At 37.4% G+C, this 24,639-nt stretch overlaps 1 protein-coding gene across 4 annotated transcripts in view; it reads left to right on the forward strand.

Moving 5' to 3' along the window:
* Positions 1-5,934, forward strand: part of C1GALT1 (core 1 synthase, glycoprotein-N-acetylgalactosamine 3-beta-galactosyltransferase 1) — a 34,304-nt gene extending 28,370 nt beyond the window's left edge. For 3 of the 4 annotated variants that reach the window (XM_019729771.2, XM_019729772.2, XM_019729773.2), the window contains one exon: positions 696-5,934. In XM_019729771.2, the coding sequence (XP_019585330.2) occupies positions 696-911 (216 nt within the window). In that variant the 3' untranslated portion in view covers positions 912-5,934. The remainder of the gene's footprint in view (positions 1-695) is intronic. The other variant, XM_074340764.1, reaches the window with a different exon arrangement.
* The last annotated feature ends 18,705 nt before the right edge of the window (positions 5,935-24,639 follow it).

Below are 24,639 nucleotides of genomic sequence, written 5' to 3' on the forward strand. Positions count from 1 at the left end.
CTAAATTTTATTATTCTGTCAATATAGCTAATGTTTATTGAATATTTACTATAGGCAAAGCATAGTCCCAAGCACGTTACACACATTATCTCCTTTAAGTAACCATCTTTTGCAGATGGGGAAATTGAAGCTTACAGAGATCCAGTAACTTGCCCAATGTCACGCACTGGTAGGCAAAATTTGGATTCAAATCTAGGTTTGACTGAGAGCTTTCTCACTTAAATACTATACTGTTTGGATTGATGTGTAGATGAAGTATTAGGTTGCAGACACATAATGGGCAAGACTCTGTAGTCATTGAATGTGCCAAAAATGTCTTTCTGAGACTGAGCCAAGTAAAAATTTATAGTGAGAAAATTATGAAGAGAAAGCAAAACTTGAAGAAATAGAGCTTTAGTCTTTGTAAAGCTAGCTGCTCCTTTCATTGAAAGAAGTCTCAAGACTTTTCTGCTAAAAACACTGTAGAGTATGAGAATATTATTTCAGTTAGAAATACTTTAGCAAAGTCATGTTTAGTTTTAAATCATTAGGACTCTAATTCTTTCACAGGTCTAATAAATTAGGTGCCTCTTTAAACTTTGCTAGCTTTCATTATCGGAGTCTTTTAAAATTAGTGTTTCATTTATCAGTATATGAATATTGTATGTTGACAATGTGCTACTTATTAACAATGCCTGTCCCTGCTTCTTTTTTAGGGTCCTGGTTGCTGTTCTGATCTTGCGGTTTCTTTTCACTATGTTGATTCTACAACTATGTATGAGTTAGAATACCTCGTTTATCATCTTCGTCCATATGGATATTTATACAGATATCAACCTGCCTTACCTGAGAAAATGCTAAAGGAAATAAGTCGAGCATACAAAAATGAAGATCCAAAAGTAAAATTGGGAAACTTTAAAAGAAAACCATAAATGAACAGAGGTAAAATGTCTAGCATTGCACTGAAGAACTAATGCATTTCTGATGTAGGACACTGGAATACCAGTGAGGAATTCTTTCTAAGTGACCATTCCATATTAGAAATCTTTCATATGAATGACTGTAAACTGAAGCTTTAATGAGCTGTGAAGTCTGTTAAAATGTGTTTTGATATATATATATATATATATATATATATATATATATATATACACACACACATATATATACACACGTATATGTATGGAATATATATATATATGTGTGTGTGTGTGTGTATATATATATCTTTCCTAGTTCCTTTACCGTGGCCAGGTAAAAGAACTAGGAAAGATTTTGTTGTCCATTCCTGACCATATGTATTATTTTCACTGGGAAACTAAAACAGTTAAATTTGCTAAAACTACACTGTACCACTGTACCATGTTAGTAATACACACATGATGCTAAACAGATCTGCCTTAAAGAAAATTTTAGAAGGAAATATTGTTGCTCAGTATTGGTTATAAACTCAAGACATACGTTTATATTTGTAGTATGATACAAATGAACTCCCCCATACACACACCCGTGTGCAGTTTTTGGCTAATCAACATTTTGCTGTGACTACTTATAATTGGCAGTATTTCTTCCAGAAGAAGGTAGAATAAGAATGGCACTTGTCCTAAAGTGCATTAATAAAACTGCATTTTGAAATTATGGGCCTTGACTGTATTTTATATATGTTTGGTTCTAATAAATAATCTTTTATAGACATACCTCGTTTTATTGCACTTCACGGATGTTGCTTTTTTTTTTTTTTCTTTTTTTAACAAATTGAAGTCAAGACCTTCCACAAGCAAAGAGATTAGGACTTGCTTTATTACGAGACTCGCTTTACTGCGGTGATCTGGAACCAAACCCACAATACCTCTAAGGTCTGCATATACTGAGTCCTATTGTCTCTTCTAAATGTGTTTAACCTTCTTGGATATCATTCTCAACTGTTAATATTTATTTACTCAAAGTATTAATAGCATTCGATAAACATGGACTTTTAAATACTTTGTTCCCATATTTACCCATTGTTAATTATGGGTAACTAATAAATAGTAAATTTAATGCTAGTTCAGAATGCTTTTCTTAGTATCAGTGCCACTCTCAGGAATTACTAAGCAACATTTTGAATTATTTAAAACTCTTTCTAACTACATAATTACAGTTCCTTTTATTCTCATCCTGTTGAGAGATGAGAACTTGTTTGTGCCTTTCATAACTTGTTTAAAGCAGAGTTTTGAAATTCATTTTTAGGATCTGAAGTGGCTATTAGTTACACTGACAAAATAATTTGAATGCAGGATTTTGACCAGAGTTAATTAAAAACATCAGAAAATGCAGAAAGCTTAAACAAGCTGAAATATGTCAGATATTAAAAGACCCAATACTTAATTTGTGAATAACAGCCTGAATTTTCATGCTGACTTATATTTTGGGATGATTGTGTTGCCAGTGGGTAGATCATTCCCATTGAGCAGAATAACCATTCAAGACTCATCAGAAACACATTCATAAATGTTTTGTTCCTAATTTAATAACCCTCTATTTAAAGAGTTTCTGGAAAGAAAAAGAACGTATAAATTTTTGTTTTCTTGAGCAATATTATCTGAGTGTATCATAACAGAATATTTTACAGACTTTCTATAAGATCTTAAATGTTACAAATGATTTACATTTCTCTTATGTTTATTGTTACGTTAATTTTACGTGGCTGTCACACCATTGACTCTGCTGCTTAGCTAAATAGTTTATATTTATTGTGCCAAAACATGTCAAAACTATGACCTCTTTGAATGGTATATTTGAGAGGATGTTCATTTTAGTGGCTAATTATGGATACTCTTTCCACATAGTGAAAACTCCCACCAATTTTTACCTATTAAATTGTTTTTTATTGTTTTCATGGTTGTGTCATCTGCTCAAATTTCAAGACATTTATTCTAGTGTGTGAACAGTTCTTCACCTTGATATGGATGTGCATTTGAGTCCATATTTGCTGTTTTTCTGTATTAGAAGAATAAAGGGTTTGTCATAAACATCCAAAAACCTTAAAATTTACTCATAGGAAATTAACATTGTGATAAATCCCGCGGTCTGGAGTCAGGCTGCCTGGATTTAAATTCTTGCTCTATCACTTACTAGTTTTGTAAACTTGAGCAATTTACTTAATCTCTCTGTGCCTCCATTTCCTCATTTGTAAATTAGGGACAATAATACTGCCTACCTCACAGGATTCTTGTGAGGATTAAATGAGTGAATATATGTACGGCTTTTAGAACACTGTCTGGCCAGAGTATGGAGTAGTAAATATAAGATTTTATTATTCTGTTAAATTGGAGTATAAATATTTGTTTTAAATAAGTTAAAAATCTGCTTTAATCAAATCAGATATTGAAGGAAATATTTTGTACATTTCTTACAAGTAATAGCTAGTTTTTATTTGATGCCTGCTGTATGCCAAGTACTGTGCTTAGGTACTCTGTGTACATTAGTGTTAATCCTCACAAATTGGGTGTTATTCCCATATGATAAATGAGAAAACTGGGGCTTAGAGAATTAACGTAACTTTTCCGCTGTCACAAAGCTAATCAGTACCAGCTAGGATTTATACTCAAAGACTGTTCTTTGTACTCTGTCAGCCTTGAGGTTAGTCATTTAGCATTATTTCCATTTTTGCTTATTGACATATAACATCTGATACATTGACCCGTAATAGTAAAATCAACCAGTCAAAGTGTCATAGTGCTTCTCAAATTGTGGTTCTTATACTCTTGCCTGGGAGCTTCTTCAAATGCAGATTTCAAGACCTCAATCCTAAAAATTCTGAATCTAGCATGGGGCACAGGAGTATGCATTCTGACCAGACACCTTTGGGCAGTGGTTGTCAAAGTGTGGCCCCAACCTGCATTATCAGTATCTCTTGGGAACTTGTTGGAAATGCAGTCTCTCCTGGGCCTCATCCAGTCCTACTAAATCAGACACTCTAAGGGTGGAGGCTAGCACTTGTGTTTAAACTAGCCCTCCAAGTGAGTCTTACTCATGCCAGGTTGAAAACCTTTGCCCTCAGATCTAGGTGATTTTGATACAGATGAGCCTTGAAACATGCTGAGGATTACTGCCCCATAAGTAAGGTATGTTTCAAAGATTTACGTAAAGCATATTTTAAATAAGTGTAGTCCAAGATTATAATAAATGTAAAAGACTTTAAAGGTGGTTTAAAGGTTCAGTGGCTCATTCATTTTGGTAAAATTCTTTATAGCTTCTACGGAGTGACTAATACCAGGGCCCACAGTAAAATCTGTAATTCTCCAAGTTTTGTAATTTCCCATTGGACTAGGAAAGGGTCATTAAGTACTAGTAAGTACATACTAATTCATTGAAAGCATACCTAAATGAATGTCATAAGCAATGTCCACAATTATTAGTAAATAATTTTAGATAGAGGTAGCAAAACACTATTTTATAATATGCAGATTTTTTTGCTAGTCATACTATCAAAATTTCATCACTTTCAAAAATCAGTTGACTGTCCTATATGACCTAATAAAGTAAAAAAATTCAAGTGTTTGATAGCGTACAAGAAATCAGATTTCATGATGATAATAACTTACCTTTTAAATTAAGATCTCTGTCGTTGGACAAATGATTTTGTGGTCTCAAAACATAAGGCTTTTGCTATCTATGTTCTTTAATAACAGTATACTTATATTTTCAGTTGGGAAGTTCATAGATGATACAAAGCAGATTGTTGTGCCAGAGTTCAGTATTTGTTTTCAAATATCTTAAATTTCAGAGGAATTTTTGTTACTACTGTAAGAAGATTCAAAAATAAATCACTGACCAGTTTTTAATATTTTTTGAAATATGGTAGTTGGATTTGAGCATTAAATTTGCCAACAGGTTGTTTTCATAATTGTTTCTTGAGTATTAATTTTTTACTTCCTTGAGCCTATCAAACTATATTATTACCAGATTGAGGCTTGAAAAAAATCCCTCTATTGATAAGATCAAGTGTATCTTTTATTCTCCATTTAAATTTTCAGTTCATTTAGAGTATTCTGTCTTTGACAATTTCTGCTTCTTTATACTTGTTGCCTTCTTTATTTCCTTTATAACTAATTTCCACTTTCTAACTATTCTTAGTGCTGCCTTCACAAGGTTAATTTGGCTGTTATTAGTGATTAGAATTTGTATCACTGTTAATACCTATTAACTTTAGGTTTCCCTATGAGATTAGAAATAAAAAATCTGTCCAAGAATAATGTCTGCTGGCTCTCAGGATACTTGCACTACTTAAAAGTCTATAATTTTAAATTAATTATAGGTACCCAATTATTAAATTAAATAAAATTATTTGGATTCCACCACTACCACCCCTCCTCTTACTTTCCTGAAAAACAAATTATTAACTCATTTGCCTCATTTCTCTATTTCTTTATAGTAGGCCTGATAGTATCATACTAAAGAAGTCTGCGGGACAACCTGTGGTTTATTTTATGCTAAATGTAACCTCTATTGATAAAAAATTGCCATGTTTATATACTGGTGTTGAAATAGAAATTTTAATACAGATTAGAACAAGAAATTTTACAAATTCTCTATAGAGAGCCAATTCTAAAATTAGTGTTCTATTTCAATTCCTTTACCTCTCTGGTTTTCAGTTTATATTAGTTAAGTTTAAATAACTTTGCAGGGCCCTGCAAATTAATGATTCATCTAAAGTATATTATTAGAGGGGAACTAATCTTACTGCTAAGCAGTGTGCTATATTACACAGTGAATGTTTGTGTTTTGGAATTTAAAATTTATGTAAGGTAATAGTATCATGAATGATTTGAAAATGTTTGGTGACTTGCTTATTTTAAGTGATCACTGATAAGTCAGAAAAATGTATTTTTAAATATGTTTTTTAAAGTGCCTTTTGAACGTTTTTGAACAATGGATTTAAACAACTGCATAAAATAAATTACCATGTTTAAAGCTGGTTTATCTGATTATTTTTAACTAATGTAAAAGTTGTGGGAGAAACATTGTCTTTTATGGGGAATCTTTGGGTTATTTTATCAAAAATACTAATTTAAATTGTTTTCCTATCAAAGGTCTTTACTTTCAATAGCTTATGTAATTTTTACTGTAATACAGTATTATTTCTCTTTAAAGCAACAAAATATTCCACCTCTGATTTTGAATAATGTATCTTAAATTAAAAACACCTACTCTGTAGTCTAGATGTGTGTGCGCGCGCGTGTGTGTATGTGTAGGTATGTATAATATATAGCAAAAGAGTGCTTTTCTATTTCTCAGAATAGTTTGATCTATCATGTACACTGAGAAATTCATTTCTTCAACTAATTATTCAAATAATTGTGCCCGGCATCGACTAGAAATATAGTGATGAACAAAGCATACAGGATTCCTGTTCTTACAGAGCCTTAATTCTACAGCTAGACGATAAACAAGTTAAATAGGTGAATGAACAAGATATTTCAGAGAATGGTGTTAGAAAAATAAAATGGAATGCTATGATAGAGCAATTTTCTGGATGGGGTGTCAAGGCAGACCTCTAAGGAGGTAATATTTGATCTGAGACCTAAATGACATTTTATATACTTCAAAAGTTATTTATATCTATGAAGTTCTTTTCTCCTGCTGTGTTAAAAAAAAAATAATGCTTAATCAAGCTTTGGGTATAGGTGAAGGCTCACTGAGATGTGATCTATAAGCCAAAAACTGTTTTCAGGCATCTTTCATCCAGAGCTCAGGTCTATTAATATTAGATCAGTCTGGGAGTTTTAAGATATGAATAAAAATTAACTCACCTGTGCCTAAGCAAATAATTACAGATGTTCATAAGGCCCTTGAGTCTAGCCTGTCTACCTCAATTTTCAGTAACCTGCTACCCAGTATGTTCCTTACTAGTGTGTATGTACATGTATGTATGTATGTATGTATGTATACATATATATACACACATGCTGTCATTTCGATTAAACAGCTTTAGAAAAGCTAAAGAGAGAAATGCTATTCCATATTGCTTTAGTACTAGAGTTTTAAGATTTATTCAGATAGCCCCATGTTTTCTAATTAGTTGTATTTAGTTGTACAGCTAATTGTTAAGTCATTAGAGAAGAGATTTATTTACTTAAATACATACAGATTTACTACCTATTTTTAAGTTTTCAAAGGTATTTTCCTGGGAAGGATACAAGATTATTGCTGAATTTATCTTCTTCCTGAAGGGAAGGGCTCTACCTCAAACATATTTTATATCAGATCTAAACACGCTGAGAATATAGATTGTCCAAATAGAAATGCCTTTACTGTTTAATGAAGACTGAATGAACATTTAGCAACTAAAGTTGATTAAATTCAGCAACATTGACATTCTCCAGATAAATCTGTCAGTATCAGTAAAACATCGAAGTAAACTTTGTTTTGCCATGAGTTTGATTTGTTACTAATAAGTGAATTTAGTATTACTGCCTGGAACTTGACTGTAGTTTGTGCAAAATTGATATAAGTGGAGCCATTTTAAAATAGAGCTAGAGCAGCCATTCCAGAGGCACTGCCATGCATTTTTTATTATTCAAACCATTGAAATGTTTGAACTGGGAAAAATAACCTTGGGACTGTGCCAAACCAACATTGTATTTCAAACAACTGTTTGCAAAGCTAACAGGAAAGCAGATATCCTGATTAAGGACTGAAAATTAAAGACATGCTTTAGATTAGCACCACCATGTATAGCTGAAGAATAACTTAGCTTATTTGTACCTATAGAAATTCTTTTCTTCTACTCATGTAATTATTTCCCTTTCCTTTCTAAAAAACAAAACAAAACAAAAACCTTGCCTTGCCTTCACCCCTTAATCCAAACACTCTTTGGGTGTCTGCCTGAATTGGTGCTTCCCAAATAGCTATTCTTTTTGATCTCAAATTAACACTCATTTCCTCTCACTTTGGCTTTTTATTTTTAGGTTACAAGTTCTTAAAAATATGTGTTACATCATTTTTTCTGCCAAAAGAACCACCAGTTGTGCTAGTGTTTCTCATATTCTGTTATTGATGTTTCTTTTTTTTTCCAGGACTGAAGTTATCCGGGGCATTTATACTCTCTCTTTTACATATTGTTTCTGTATAGTGTAGTTAAATATAGCTGCTTACTTTGCAGTAATGAAACACTCACTGTCTTTTTTTCTGAGATGCAATCCCAGGACTTAAGCTATTTGGGTTTTTTATTGAATATCTAATGGAAGATTGACAGTACTTCCTCATTTGTAGGACTGCTTGATGTGCCATCATATAACTAATTTGAGTATAGTGTCTTAGTCTTAATCAAGTTCTGCCTTTTGTCAGCTTCAAATCTTTTTTCATAGAACTTACTCCAAACTGTTTTGTCTTTCCTCCTCCTATACCTATAACACTGGAATTACATTCCTGGTAGCACTTAGGTTGAATTTCACATTTCATTAATTTTGTTTTTCGATTATGAAGGGAGTAGTTAGAAAGAGAAGTAATGATTCAACTTTTCCTTTTCTATACGAGTCTGTCTTCATGTATATGTATTGTTCAGTGGTTGTGTGTGTGTGTGTGTGTGTGTGTGTGTCAGAGACAGATAGGACTAAAAAGGCATGTGTTTTTTTATTTTATTTTATTTTTGTTGTTGTCCTGTGAATTTGTTTTTATTGTAGGGAATGGGTCGGGAAATGTCACTGGGTGGTTATACCCCGCAGGGTACTACTGTCCATTCTAATCTTCCCGGGCCAGCTTTTGGAGCTTCTTCTTTTTCTTGGAGCTGCTGCTCTTGGTGCTAGCAGCCTCTTCAGGCCCACTGCTGAGTGGCTCCTCTTTGGAAGAGAATTTCCTTTTTTTCCTGGGGACACTCCTGTTTCCTGCCTCTTCAGGGTCAATAACTGATTCCTCTTTGGGGAACGATTTCTTTCTCTTGGGAAGACTTCCACTGCCACCTGTTTCCTCAAGATCACTACTAACCAACTGCTTCTTGGAAAAAGCTTTTTTTCCTTTATGTTTGGGTAAAGAGACAGGTGGATCCTCCATTCCATTTTCCTGAGGGGCCTCTTGGAGCTTTTGCTTTTTCTTCTTTTTGGGTCTTTCACTTGTCTCCTCACACTCCTCTGGTGTACTAAGGGCATGGTTATTTTAATAGTTGGGTTTTTCTTTAAATTATTAAAACTTTTTCATACTAATAAGGTTTTATGTAATAATTGTATTTAATAAAGTGACAGTTACTATGTGCTTAGAATAATTGGGCATAGAAATGATTTGTTTATAAAAAGTAATTTTTATAAACTTACTTGAATTTCCCCTTACTTTTTGCCTTTGAATTTCTGCCTCTTTGAATCTTCCCCTGTTCTCTATTTTCTCATTCCATGTATTTCTTTTTACCTTTCTTCTCATGGGCAGCAATTCTTTACTTTCTTAAGACTTTTTGTTGCTTCCCATTTTCGATCAGCACATGTTTTTGAAGACTTTAAAAAACACACAAATCTTGTGAATTTCAGTTTCCTCTCACCAGCTGAAGGAACTTTCCTAGAATTAACTGAAAGGAGAATGAAGAGACAGGACTTGGAGAATACATGCCAACATAATCCTAGAATTTTCTCTTCCCTTTGGAAATATTTCCTTTTAGAGCCTACCCAGCTAAAATATGGGTGCATTTTTAAATACTTGAAAACCAGTAAGTATCTGCCTTATTATTTTTACACCCCCCCCCCCCCCAATTGATGTCATCTTGTTTGGTGAAAGTGGTGCATGAGGTTTTCAATGGCACTGATGCAGCAGAGATTCTTAGGAACAGAATCACAAGTATATTTCTACTTTATTTGAAACTGTTGCCTCCTGGGACATGGGTGTCCCACTGGGCACTGCCATCTTCTGCTCTGACTTCCTCCCACCATCATGTTTGGCCCTGCGGTGGGTATTGTCTTCTCTCTTATTACCACAGCACAACAGAGACCAGACTTCGTGAATGTTTCCAAATAACAGAAGGAAAATTCCATAGGAGAATGTGTAAGAGTTGCCAGACCCAGTGGGATTCTCACCCACCAAGCTGTTTTTTCTTTGCCACCTGTTTCCAAAGATCCAGAAGTAGCTGAACCACCCACCCCCACTAGAAGCATTCTAGATACCAACACATCTTTAAAGTGTGAGCCAAATTGACATCTACCCTAAGAAAAACGAGGAAGATTTTCCTTCACCCCTGTCTGAAGCTCTCACTCCTCACTTCCTGCCGGAGCACTGACCCTTCCGCTGGGAAACTGACAGTGAAAACATTGACTCTTCAGAGGATATCCCACCTTTCTCCAGGGAAGTGTGATCTGGATTTGTGGCCCCAATAAGAAAATCGCCCAATAATCTGACATGAATATACTTCATGAAGTCTGAATTATTTGTTCTTAAGAAAATCATACATGGAGCAGCAACAGCTAAACCCAGTGAGGCTATCCCAGGCTCAGTCCTGTTCCCATTTTGCATCAAGGGTTTCAAACATCTCTCAGGATCCAATTTGAGTCATGGTCACCTCGCTATAACACTAGTCAGCCATGAAACTTAACAATGTTAAATGACTTTATGATTTCATTTATATTATGTTCCACTTAAAAATTAGCTACTGTGTTTCCCCGAAAATAAGACCTAGCTGGACCATCAGCTCTAATGCGTCTTTAGGAGCAAAAATTAAATATTAAGATCCGGTCTTATTTTAATATAATACAAGACTAGGTATAATATATAATATAGGGTCTTACATAATGTAATATAAGTCTGGGTCTTATGTGAGACCGGGTCTTATATTAATTTTTGCTGCAAAAGACACATTAGAGCTGATGGTCCAGCTAGGTCTTATTTTCAGGGAAACACGGTACTTTCAAATCAGTCTTCATCCTCTATTTATTTGTTTGTTTGTTTGTTTGTTTATTGGGGAATATTGGGGAACTGTGTTTTTTCAGGACCCATTAGCTCCAAGTCAAGTCGTCTTTTTTTTCCCACTCTAGTTGTGGAGGGCGCAGCTCACGAGCCCATGTGGGAATCGAACCGGCGACACTGCACTGAGCTCTGAGCTCTAACCAACTGAGCCCACTGGCCTCCCTCATCCTCTAAAATACCAAATTTTGAAAGTAGAAGCAGAAAGAAAGAGTCGGGAAATAATCACCTCTTTTCTTAGCGATCCTAAATTAGACATGTGACCAGCTATTTCTGAAATCCTTCAGTAATCATGATATTGGGTGTTTTTCCATCTGCAAGTCTCATAATCTTGACCAGGTTAGACTTTCATTCCATGTTTTATTTTCCTTAGACCCTCTTAGACTACTAAATCCTCAAACTAATTTACCAAATGGAAAACTTGTGCTCAGTGGTCAAGTGACTCAGAATAAGTGAAGCAGAACTGAGCAGTGAAACTTAACCTGAGTCTGGAGTTTAAAACACGGCAGGATCCAGTCTTCTTTGTAGGATACTGACTTAGAGGGTGGAAAGAGATGAAAAACAGCTGCGTGCTCATATATTTTAGTTTAAGATCACAATGACTTCATTTAGGGCAGTTGATTCCTTCATAATACTGTAAATTAGTGCTTTAACAGAATTTTTGCTATATATTAAGCAGTAGAAATTTATTTGGCCTCTTACCAATTCAATAGTCTACAAATCCTAAACTTATGGCTTATTTTCTAAATTTGCTCTTTGATAACTCTAGTAAAATTATTTGAAGCTCACTTGTCAGGATGTCCTTTAAAGAGTTTTCTTTTATCCTCTTTGCGTTTAAAACTTTTGATATGTAATTATCCATACTTCCTGTTGTTACTGAAACTGAAATAAGTGGAGCAAGGGAAATAGATGCTATGGAATGTGAAGCAGTGACTTTACCCAAAAGCACAGTTATTAGTATCAGTGAGATTATTTTTTAAAATAACCTTAAAGAAAATAATTGGTTTCCTTTGAACTGATACCATTTTTCTCCAGACTCCACCTTATATGACAGAATGGTAGTGGTTTCCTCTCTAAAATAGTAATTAAACTTCTCACACCTAAGTATTAAAAATTAACCTCACCCAACTCCTAAATTTAGGAGTTGTCACTGTTATTTCCTCTTTCACCTCTCCCCGAGGTTAATTCCACCCAAGATTCAACCCAGGCTATTCTGTACACTCGAAGTCAGCAAATATTTTGTTAACTTTTATGTCAGTCAAAATCACACCCAGGAGGCGGGGGTGTGGTAACAGACATCAAATCTCCTAATACCTTAATTCTAAACCAGTTAGTTCACAACCTCTTTCACATGAGAAACAATGATAGAAACAATTTGACAAGTAGCAATCTGGCTTCTTGAGCCAAGAATGATTGTGGTTAAATTAAATCTTGACTGTTCCTGACATTTCTAAACTGTCTTTTACGAATACTGGCCCTCCATTAACAAAGCAGGGAACAAAACTCATTCCCCAAGGACCTCACTCTTTATTTAATTCAACAGATTGGATGGAGAAGGGAGATGTATAATATCTTGAGGCAACACAAGTAGTGATCCCATTTTCTACCTTATACGCTGCACACAGGGAAAGGTCAGTAATTTGGCTCACCTCTTTTTACTGCTTTCGTATTCTAGTCTTGACTCAAGATAACTAAAGAGTTACTTTACTTCAATTATGTATTGTGATCCAAACAATTTCTTTCCCATTGGATAAAAGGTAGCTGTGAGCCCTCTGCTAAACATGTGAGATGGGAGAAATGTTATCATTAGTAGAGAAGTGAAAACAGACCAGACCCCTGCTCCATCACCACCAGTCAGGACTTTGGTGAAATCTCCTTTTTCTTTTCTTTTTTTTTTTTTTTAAATATTCTCACAGAGAATAAACGGATATCTTTCAGTGATGAGAGGAAGATCATACGAGGTCAGACAAGTTCACAAACTCATCCTAGAAAGGTGCTACATAAACCTCATTGCTGAATATCACTACTGTCACCTTCAAACTACTCCCCTTGGGAAGCTATGCACTGACGCCAGCGCCTAGTCCACCCTTCAGAGCAATTTGGAAACTTTTTTTCTGGAATGACCATCAGTGCTGTTGTCCTATTACCCTTGACATCCTTAGATACTATCTGTTTTTCTCCCTGGAAGTTTTCAGATACTAGCTTGGCATCAGCATGTCAGTGTCAGTCAAATTAACCCTTTGAGATCAGGTCTGGAGGTCGTGAGTGAGGGCTCTTGCTTCTCTGTAGAAGGACTCAGCCAGACCCCGAGGAATAGAACTTCCACCAGGGATGCCACTTCAGGCCATGTACTCACCTGTCCCTGCTGACCACTCTGCAGAAGAACTGAGATGAATTTCGAGGGAGTAATTTCTTTGAGTCATTTTTCAAAAGATGATCGAGCGTTCTTAAATGTTGATTTGAACTTTAAAATGTCTTCATTGTCTTGTAAATGCCGTATCTGGGATATCTATCAATGGCTGGCAGTCTGCCTTTCGTGTCACCGTGCCCGAATCATGATATGTCTAGCGCATCATTGAAGGAAATGAATTTGAAGCCCTTATTGCCACTGAATTTTTCACCTTTCCTTTGTTAGCTTGTGGAACTCTTTTTGGCAGATGAAATTGAGACTTTTAAAAAGAAAAATTGAAGCTCATGATGGAATTTAAAGTCCAATAAGTTTATTTTCCCATGATTTTAACCTGCTCAATCACTTGCCCAATCTTTTTTCTCAAACACAAGATTGCACACGTGTGCCTGTCCACACGCACAGAGATACAGCATCCACTTTGGAGGCCTGTAGTGGACAGTGTGTCCTCAGGGCTGATGGGACTTGTTAGAATCTTGCCAGCTGGAGACGATCACACAGGAAGCTGGTTGGGACTCACACTTAAGAGAAAGTGGAGGACACACGTTTGTGCAGAAGGAGGTGTTGAATTGTAAGGCGGTCATAACAAAGTCCTGAGCCAGTCCATTGAAAACTCGAATTGGGATGGCCCTTCAGTCTTGACCTACTTGGGACAAGGCTGCCTGGCTTTTGCACCAATGTTTCCTTGTCACTGGAGGAGAATTGCCCAGGTAGAGGGCAGGGTCTTGGACACGGCAGCTCTCTGTAGGTGAGTGTAATTCCCCATCGGCTGCCCACACTCTCAGCCACTGGGGAATGGGTACCCCAAACTTGAAGCGGGGACTGGACCACACTCCTCGGTGTCCACTAGGGAATCACAGTAAAAGTATGGCCATAAAAGCTCGGCTATAGATTCTGTCCTTAGGCCTTTATTGTTTTGTTTTTGTTTTGTTCTGTTTTGGCTTTTCAAGATTATCCAGACCTTCCCCTTCTCTCCACTCTGTACTTTGATTTTCACTACTTTAAAATGTCCCCAATTTAAAGATTAAAAATCAGGGTAAAACAATACTTGCCCGAGAACTCCTAAAACATACTCTGGCTGCAAAAGAAGAATTTTCTGAATCAATTTTGGGTGCAGATATGTCTTCAAGATAGTGATTTCAATTTGTCCGGATAGATACCCAGGAATGAAATTGATAGGTCACATGGTAGTTCAATTTTCAAGTTTTTGAGGAACTGCCCTACTGTTTTCCATAATGGCTGTACCATTTTACATTCCCACTGACAATGTATAAGAGTTTCGTTTTCTCTACATCCTCTGCAACATTTGTTATCTCTTTTGAGAATAGCCATCCTAACAGCTGCATGGTATCTCATTGTGGTTATAATTTGCATTTTCCCGATGATTAGTGATGTTGAGCACCTTTTCACGTACTTGTTGCTCATGTGAATGTCTATTCAGGTCTTTTGCCCATTTTTAAATTAGATTATTTGCTTTATTTTCTATTGAGCTGTAAAAGCCTATTTCATAGAAGCAGAATAGAATGGTCGTTGCCAGGGCTTGGGGGAAAGGGGAAATGGAGTGATGGAGGTCAAAGGGTACAAATTTCCAGTTCTAAGAATAAGTTCTGAGGATCTAAAGTAGAACATGGTGTCTGTAGTTAATAATACGGTGTTGTATACTTAAAAGTGACTGAGAGCAGATCTTAAGCCTTCTCACCACACACAAAAAGGAACTCGGTTAAATATGTGAGGTAATAGATATGTTGATGATCTTGATCTTGGAAATCATTCTACTATCTGATGTTTATCCCATCACATTATACACTTTAAATGTATACAGTTATGTTTGCGAATCACTCCTCAATAAAGTTAAAAATAATATTTAAAAAACAATGGGGAAAAACTAGAATCTGCCTTTAAAACCATTCTGGCCACAGAGGAGAATGGACTGCGAACCAAACTTATGTGCACCTAGTATGTGCTGACTTGAGTGTCCCCTTTATGTGCACCCATTTCTAACAGCTATCCTATGTGGCAAATGCTGTTATTGTCCTAATATTATCTCCATGGGTGGCCAACTGGACTTAGCAGCAGTCGCTGCAGCGTACTCTGTGCACTTTGTTAATTTCAAACATTGAAACTGTCTGAACACACTTTTCTTAATGTGAGAATGTACACCTTGTTATGAGGCATGTACAGGGGAGTGATTTGATCACAGCAAAACCTTGAGGGCATGGAACTCTGTGTGACTTGAGATGCTTTGGATACAAACATCCTATTCAGTGGGAAATTCATAGGCCAAGAAGAAGCAACTGTAATGGGTAAGTTTCTGTGCATGGAAATGTTTTTTAAAATGTGTATTGAAGGGAGATGTACTAAAGAAGCTTCAGCGTGTTCCTTTGTCTAACGAGATTTGCTTTAAAATGGATGTGCAAAGCCAGGATACCTGGAAGCAAGTAATAGAGGGTGCAAAACCTACCCCTCATAAAGTAGATAGTAGTTGGACAAGTCCCATGATAGAAGTGGCTGCAATCAGCTGTTGGTAGTTACACAGTAAGGGAGAGAGTGTAGATGACTTCTTTTGCATCGTTCAGTTAACTGAGAAACGAGTCACAGTTAACTGAGTTCTGAGTTAACCGAGTTAACTGAGTAACTCCAAGAGTTCTGTTTGAACTATCAGTTAACACTTCATGTGTGTGGATCAGTTTGTACTGATGTACCTCCCGCTATACTTGGTAAAACTTCAAGCTTTGCTGCCTATATACAGAAAGGAGTAGCTAGTTGTATAATATACTGTCATGCACTTGGTAGGAAAGGTGTCTGCAAAAATGAAGGGTGCGCTTTATATACATTTATATGTATATATATACAAATGTATATACCATCAAGAGATAAAAACAAAATCTTTGCTTCTGTCATAATTTCTGTTGAGGAATTGGTAGCTGGAACATCATTCATTTCCATATAGAAATGAGGTGACTTCCCACGGCGGCACGTTTATTTTGTAATGGTGAAATGGTGAAAATTAGTAAAGTACTTCTTCCTTTTGCCTCTCTAAGAGATTAACCTTCACCCCATTGGCCTGGTGCCCATGTAATGGAACTTGGGGGAGGCATTCCCCCCACTGCTGTGGTAGAAATGGGAATTTATAGTAAGAAGGAATGCAAAAAACATGTTGTTCAGCTTCTGGCATTAGAAATAAGATTATACAGGGTAAAAAAAGACTACGAAGTCAGGCAATTGTCTTGAGAGATTTTCCAAATACTCTTTTTTTTTCCCCCAATTGCAGTTGACATTCAATATTATTTTAAATTACTTTCAGGTGTACAGCATAGTTGTTAGACATTTATATAATTTATGAAGTGATTCCCGGACTAGTCTAGTACCCACCTGGCACTATACATAGTTTTACAATATTATTGACTATATTTCCTATGCTTTGCATCCCTGTAACTATTTTGTAACTACCAATTTGTACTTCTCAATCCCTCCACCTTTTTCACCCAAACCCCTAATACCCCTTCCATCTGGCAACCATCAGTTCTCTGTATCTATGATTCTGTTTCTGTTCTGTTTATTCATTTATTTTGTTCTTTAGATTCCACATATAAGTGAGATCATATAGCATTTGTCTGTCTCTGACTTATTTCATTTAGTATAATACCCTTTAGGTCCATCCATGTTGTCACAAATGGTAAGATTTCATTCTTTTTTATGGCCAAGTAATATTCCGTTGTATATACGTACGTCCTCTTTATTCAGTCATCTATTGATGGGCACTTACGTTGTTTCCATATCTTGTCTATTGTAAATAGCACTTTAGTGAACCTAGGGGTACATACAGCTTTTCTAATTAGTGTTTGGATTTCTTTGGATAAATACCCAGAAGTGGAATTGCTGGGTCATAAGGTAGTTCTATTTTTAATTTTTTGAGGAACGTCCAAACTGTTTTCCATAGTGGCTGCACCAATTTGCAGTCCCACCCATGGGGCACAAGAGTTCTCTTTTCTCCACATCCTCACCAACACTTGTTTTTTATTTATTGATGATAGCTATACTGACAGGTGTATGGTGATAAGATGAATGTAATAACTCAAAATTATAAGAGTACGTGCTGAATATAAAATCATAAGTGGGCATTCTTATCACGAGCTATTGGATCTCAAAGGTTCAAGTGTCTATGTCCAGTATGTTAGATCATTGTCATTTCACTATCGCTCCAGTATTTTTCCAGTTGGCACTCCTTGTACATCCATTTTCCAAGGACAGTTTTTGCCCCTTCTTCAGTGGCAATTTGTTTATTTGAGAATGATGGAACCCACACCCCACATCTCTCTCTCTCCTTACTATCCCTCTTGTCCAGTTACTACATCTTCTTACATTCCAGCAGGGTACCAGATCCATTTTCAAGGTCTCTACCATGAGAGGTCGCAGGTAGTGTGGAAAGTTCTTACATGTAGAGCATTTTATTAAAGTGTACATTGGTTAGAGTTGTGCAGTTAGAAAGATGGTCTGGATTCAGAGTCAGTTTTGAAGCCCCAAAGCAGTCTGTGTCTCCCAAGAAGGAAGGTAGTCGCAAACAGTCACCTTCTCAGGTCCCAAGCTGTCCACCTGGGGTGTGTGAGCTGCCTTCTTGGGATCAAAGTTGTTTGGAGTGTCCTAAGACTTCCCCAGCGGTGGTTATAGGTTACCTGCTGACTTTACGTTTTCATTCCTGTCTCTGGGTGAGTCTGGCTGCCCACATCAGCATCTCAGCCACCCAGCAAGTGCTCACAGTATATTCAGTACTGGATAGGTGTACTCTCTTTTCACAATTTCATCAATAAATCAGCAAGTTATTGCAACATGTTTGCAAAGGGTGTGAAGGCAAACATTTTTCAATCACTGCTTTGCTCCTGCCAGAGTCTGAGACTCTCCACTTAGACCTTCCTGGGTTTGACTAAGTTTCTGAGTCTTTGGCCAGATAATGTATTCTGGAGTCACCTGAGCTCAGCCCCCTCAGTCAATAACCAAAGACCTACTTGAGTGCTGCCCCTCCTTATCAGCAAGCTCACGCTAATTTTATAGATGTAAAATTTTACAGATCTAAAAATATATGATTAATGTCTGATATTTAGTGAGAGACTTAGAAGAAGACATACATTAAATTATTTCTGGGTATGATTTGAGTAACAAAAGAATTGTGGATCAGGAGTAGCTTTTGTTAGGGGTACTCAGAAAAAAAAAGGGGGAAGGAACAAGGTAATAGGCATAAACAAAAAAGGCAGAGAAAGTTGGCAGGAAAGGAGAGATTTTTGCATTGAAATACTGGAAAGATAAAAGAAGATAATTGAAAGTAGCCTAGGGCCTAAGAACCAAAGTCTGAGGGAATGTGGAGTAAAGAGAGAGATACCGAAGTGCTGGGAAAATGGGAAGTAGAAGGTAGAAGTTAACAGCCCCAGAGTTACAAATCCAGAACGGTATTTGCAGCAAATGCAGGCAGCTGTCAACTGGATTCCATTTTCTCCTTCCAAACTAACAAAATGTTTATTCGTTTAGGGCAGGAATATCAGTTAAAAATTTTTGCCTTCCAGATTAAGAAGTACAAATTGGTCGTTACAAAACAGTCATGGGGATGCAATGTACAGCATAAGGAATACAGTCAATAATAACTACCTGTGGTCTCAGGTAGGTACTAGATTTATCAGGGTGATCAGTTCATTCGTTAAGTTGTATAAATGTCTAATCACTATGTTGTATACCTGAAACTAATATTATATACACTGTATGTCAACTGTAATTGAAAAATTTTTTAATTATTTTTTTAAAAACTATTGCCTTCCTAGATTCCCTTTCAGTTAAGAGTGTGATATGACACCCATGAGATGTAGGTGAATATTCCCATGTTCTGAATATCCCTTTTCTCCGCTAATAAACGACAAAGCCTCCAGGAGAAAAGAATGTTGCTGTTCCCCTTAGCCCTTTCTCCTTCCTGCCTTGTGAGTGGTCTTGACACTATAGATGCCACAGTCACCTTGCAACCACGAGGAAGCAAATCACGTGACAGAACAGAAAGAGCTGAGAGGTGGAAGGTCTGTGATCCCTGATGGAAGCCTTGAGCTGCTGCATTTTTTGTTTTGTTGTGTTTTTTGAATCAGATTGCATGTCTAACAAATAGAGTAAGGTACATTTGGGAAGAGAGCCACCCAGATGAAAAACATACTCGTTTAGAAGAAATTAATATTATCTATAACAAAATAAATTAATTGGACACCTCTACTGCTGAAACGGTGAGAGAAGGATAGCCAGTTAAATTTCCAATGAACAAGGAGTGATAAAATTAACTGTACATGACTCATATTTATTCAGGTAAAATCAGCAAAATAATATGAATAGCATTGCTATTTCAAGTTCAGTCTTTGTTGGTGTATTTTAGTAAACCTAAGAATGATAGGGGCTTTCCTCAGTGTACGTACAAACTGAGTCTGCCAAGTTTTCCTGTTTTTTCTGTATAAGGTTTTAAGTTCTTCCACCTCAAAGAGTACTTCCTTGGGTGTTTTTGAAGAACCTAAGTCTGCATGGGGAAGAATTATTGTGTTATAATCCTTCAGGACTTTGAGCCCAGGGATATACACAGGCCAGCAATCATAATCTTAGAGGCACTGATTCCATTCGCCTTGCAGCTGTTGGAGTTTGGGTGTAACCATTCAGTATTAGCTGGATATGAAACAAACACCTCCAACAATGCTCTTCACCCTGAGGGTTCCTCAAACTCTTTGTTGTCCAGACAGATCCTAATGATATACACCCAAGGTGAGTTATGGAGAATTAATTACAGACTCCTGAGAATGTAAGAATGGGATGGCAGCCCAGTTGTTCTGAATCATGCTATTTCATAGAATCAACCTACTTTAGATAAACTTAGCATTTATTTTTAAAATCTTTTTATTAAAATATAGCTAATATAGAATATTATATTAGTTTCAGGTGTACACCATAGTTATTCAGTACCCACGTGGTACTGTACATAGTTATTACCATATTATTAATTATGTTTCCTATGCTAAAAAAGTGATCACTATGATATGTCCAGCGACCATCTGACACTGTCCCATGCTGTCACAATATTATTGACAATATTCCCTATGCTGTATATTAATCCTCAAGACTTAATTTGTTTTTGTTTTTTATTTTCCAAGTGCAATTTTCATTTCATTGTTTTACTTATTTTTGTATTAGTTTCAGGTGTACAAAACAATGTAATAGTTATACATTTGGACCCCTCACAAAGTGATGACCGCTCCCCCCCAATCTACTACCCCTCTGACATCCTGTATATGTTAAAATTCCTTTGACTATATTCCCTGTGCTGTACTCCACATTTAGTTATAGTTGACTTTCCATATTACTCAACTGCAGCTGCCGGTGTATGGCACAGCGGTCAGGCATCTACTCAGTCTAGGAAGTGGTCTCCCTAATAAGCCTAGTGCCCATCTGGCACCCTACATAATCTTTACAACATTACTGATTATATTCGCCAACTGTATTTCATATTCCTGTGGCTATATTGTGATTACTAATTTGTACTTTCTAATCCTTTTATCTTCTCCCCCATCCCACCCCCTTCCCATCTAGCAACCATCAATTGTTTTTTTCCCCCAAGACTTATTTTATACCTGGAACTTTGAACCTCTTATTCCCCTTTATTTCCCTCCCTTTTTAATTTTTCAATTATAGTTGACTCAATATTATTTTATATTAATTTCAGGTGTACAGCATAGTGGTTAGACATTAGTATAATTTAAGAAGTGATCCCCCTGACTAGTCTAGCACCCACCTGGCACTACACATAGTTATTATCATATTATTGATTATAGTCCCTATGCTTTACATGCCCATGATTATTTTGTAACTACCAGTTTGTATTTCCTAATCCCTTCACCTTTTCACCCTGCCCTCAAACCCATGCTTCATCTATCACCCCGATAAATCTAGTACCCATCTGACACCATACATAGTTATTAAAATATTATTGACTGTATTCCTTACTTAGCATTTATTTTTGATACTGCAACGAGTATGGACATTAACAAACACATTTCCATGTGACTTCCTTTAGAAAATGTATATATATTTGTTAACACTAATATTTATAAAAAGAATATATCTCTCAAATTTGGACAACAAATTGAAAATTGATGTTTTTGTACATCAATTGAGGGAAAATAAAGAAAATACATTTAAAATATATACACAATGTACAAGTGGGTAAAATAAATTTATCATAAGGAAAAACTATCAGTTCTGTTTAAACTATTTGAGGATTATATTAGTTTCTTTTTCAGAAATGTATTAGGTCAACTTAAGTACTATTTATTACAACCGAAGTACCAACACCTTTGTCACTCAGTTTGGAAAAAAGAACATGGATCAGATGTCAGTTACATCTTAACTAAAATAAGTCCTTTCCTCCCATTTTAATAGTTGAAATTTAAGAAAGAAAATAGGCCAGATTAGGAACATGACATGTTCTAAGTGGCAGTGTAGTTCCAAGGAGACCTTTAGGTTTTTTATTCCAAGGGTTGACTCCACACTTCATTATGCAGAAAGTGTTTTTGATCACACGAGACCTTCAAATCTGAGCTCCTTTGTGGTCAGGGGGTGCTAATGACTGTCAGACAGCTTGTCACAGACACTGGATTTTTTTCCTGGCATCCCTGGCTGATTTTCCTTCTATTTGGCGGCTGATGTGATGGTGACTGCCGTACTTCCTATCTGGGAGGCTCCATTTCCAGCAAGCCTTCTTTTACTATCATCTCTAGGTTGTACCTCCATTCCAAGTCCCCCCAGAATTTGTAGCCCTGTGATTTTAATTTGCATTTTTTAAGTTATTTTGCTTTACATGTCTCCTTTGTCTACTTCATGACTCTATATATGATCTCCCCAGGACATCAACAAGCCTGGAGGGTCTGATTCTCTTTGACACAGAGAAGCTCACCAGAGGCCATGCCTCTGAACTTAGTGTGTGGTTCTTTGGGACAGTGTTTCTGTCCCAAGCTCTCCTGCAGACTAGCAAATGCCCTGCATTACTGAGAGGAGAAGAGAAGGAAGGGAGCGGAAAGAAGTGAGACCCAAGACAAGTCACAATACCGGTCTCCAAAGAGGGGGAGGGTGCTAGACAGGAAACCTTTGTCTCTTCAGGTGTTACCCTCTGTTAGAGAAGAGAGCGCTGCACAGAGCTGGTCACCAACCAACATCAACCACTTCCTTTTACCTTCGGACAAAATTATCTTGCATGCAAACAGTAATGATGCTTATAATGATATATGACACCTAAACAACACCCTCAGGTGGTAATCCCAAGTTAGAAGTGTGACAGGGAAGTGCTTCACAAATGTCCCAGCTCAGGGTGCAACCTCAAGCTTGTACCAGGAAGTTCATGCTCAAGTTCAGAAGCTGGGGGCTTTCACTTCCACTCCTCCACCCTCCTTGGCGTGTTCAGGCCTGAGTCTCAGAGAGCTGGTTATTCTGGTTTGTAAAGAGGGCAGTTGTCCACAAGAATAGTTCCAGTGGGGCTGAGAGGTGTCTTGAGCATGGTGGGTGGGCCTCACCCCTGCCGGGGCCTGTATGCGTAATACAGCCTGCCCTGCGCGGGAAGGAGGACGGATACCGCTGCCTCCGCACAGGCGCGTGTGGTGCGCACCAGTGGTGAGCGTACTGGCGGTCATGGATTGGTCGGTTTTGACAGCTGGTGCAGAGAAGAGTATATACACAAGTGAACACGGGGAGGGGCACGTACAAAAGCTGAGGGCATGTAGCACACCAAGGGCTAAGCAGGTGGTGTGGCTGTGCCAGGAAGTCCATCAAAATGGCAAGTGGGGAGTGGAGCCTCAGGCCTTCGGTCGTGGTTCAATCCTAAAACCTGCTCATTGTGCGTCTGTTGCAGACAATGCATAGGAGTGAGTGGGGCAGAAAGTGAAACCATGAGGATGAGTAAGAAGAGGGAGAACAGCATGGGTGAGATGGCGTGTACGGGGAATCAAGAAGGAGTGGCTGGTTGTCACACCACCGGTCCCAAGTAGGCAGAGCATGTGGATGAGAGGTTAAGGCCGTGCAGATACGTAAGATGCTGACTACTTGGGTCAAGGGCGCTGTGATGATCTGTGCTGCCTTTTTACTGGCGTTTTACTCTTTGGAATGTTTATCCCCCACCCCTAACCACCCCAGAATATGAGCTCCTTGTTCACTGCTCTCTCTCCAGCTCGGGAACAACCTGGCACATAGCAGGTACACAACAAATATGTGTTGGATGCATGATTATTTAAACTGTCTGGTATTCCTCACTCTCATTATTGGAGGGATGAAGAGCCAGCCAGCCTCCAAAACCCATTCTGGATGTAGAAGCACTAAGAAGCCATGCATTCCAGTAAAAACAGAGAACCACTCTTATGTTTCGTCCCTTCTCTACCTGTCCCTGGCCCCAACACTGCTTTCCCCCGCTGACCTGAGAAAGGTCTTTTCTGTCCCTGCTGATTTCTAGCACCAGACCTCAACATGATTTCCCCCTCCCAGCCCACCCCAACCTCGTTGTACCACATGGTGGGGTGTCACCCTGCTCTTCCACGCAGGGAGCTTTTCTCAGCACCACTAAGTTTGCTGGTAACTGGGAGTAATTCTTCCCAACACAGAGGAAGCCTAGATGGAAAGCATAAACATGGGCCAGGGATGGACGGGGCTTTCCTGGCGCACCCTTTATATCGTTTTGAATTTCATCCATGATTAAACCATGAACCAGCCTTACTGATTTAAGGCCTTGGCTTGGAGTACAACTTGAAGTATATTCAGCAGACGTTCAGAATGACAGAGTGACTTCTGCAGGAATACTCATCTTTTTTCTCCGAGGAGATGTAGTGTCGGCACATCATCTGGCCATGTAGGATTCTTTACTGTACTTGGGCATGTCTCTTATTCAGCTCATAACTGCAACCCTTAGCTGCTGCCTCATACTTTCTTTGAAATTAGGCAGTGACAAATAAGATAACTCACTATAGATGGCTTTATCCAAAAAAAAAAAAAAAAAAGAATTAGCAAATATGGAGAGTCCACAGTTATGTGTGCCTGTGGTTTCCTTCGGTCCCTTAGATAAGGTGGAATTCTTTAAAAATGTGGAGAGATTTTGAAAACATCGCAATCAAGATTCTGTTCAATCACTAGTATCCACTAGACTGTAAATTTTTTGAGCTATTCCTCTCTACCCAAGCCCCAGGTCTCATCCAGAGCCTGACAGTGGCTTGGTCACAGTCCTCACCAGATTGATAGTGGCAGAGGAATGAAAGCATTCACTAAGCAGTGTGACAGGAAGAATTTGAATAAAG

Source organism: Rhinolophus sinicus, linkage group LG09 (genome assembly GCF_036562045.2).
Source record: "Rhinolophus sinicus isolate RSC01 linkage group LG09, ASM3656204v1, whole genome shotgun sequence".
Taxonomy (NCBI): Eukaryota; Metazoa; Chordata; class Mammalia; order Chiroptera; family Rhinolophidae; genus Rhinolophus; species Rhinolophus sinicus.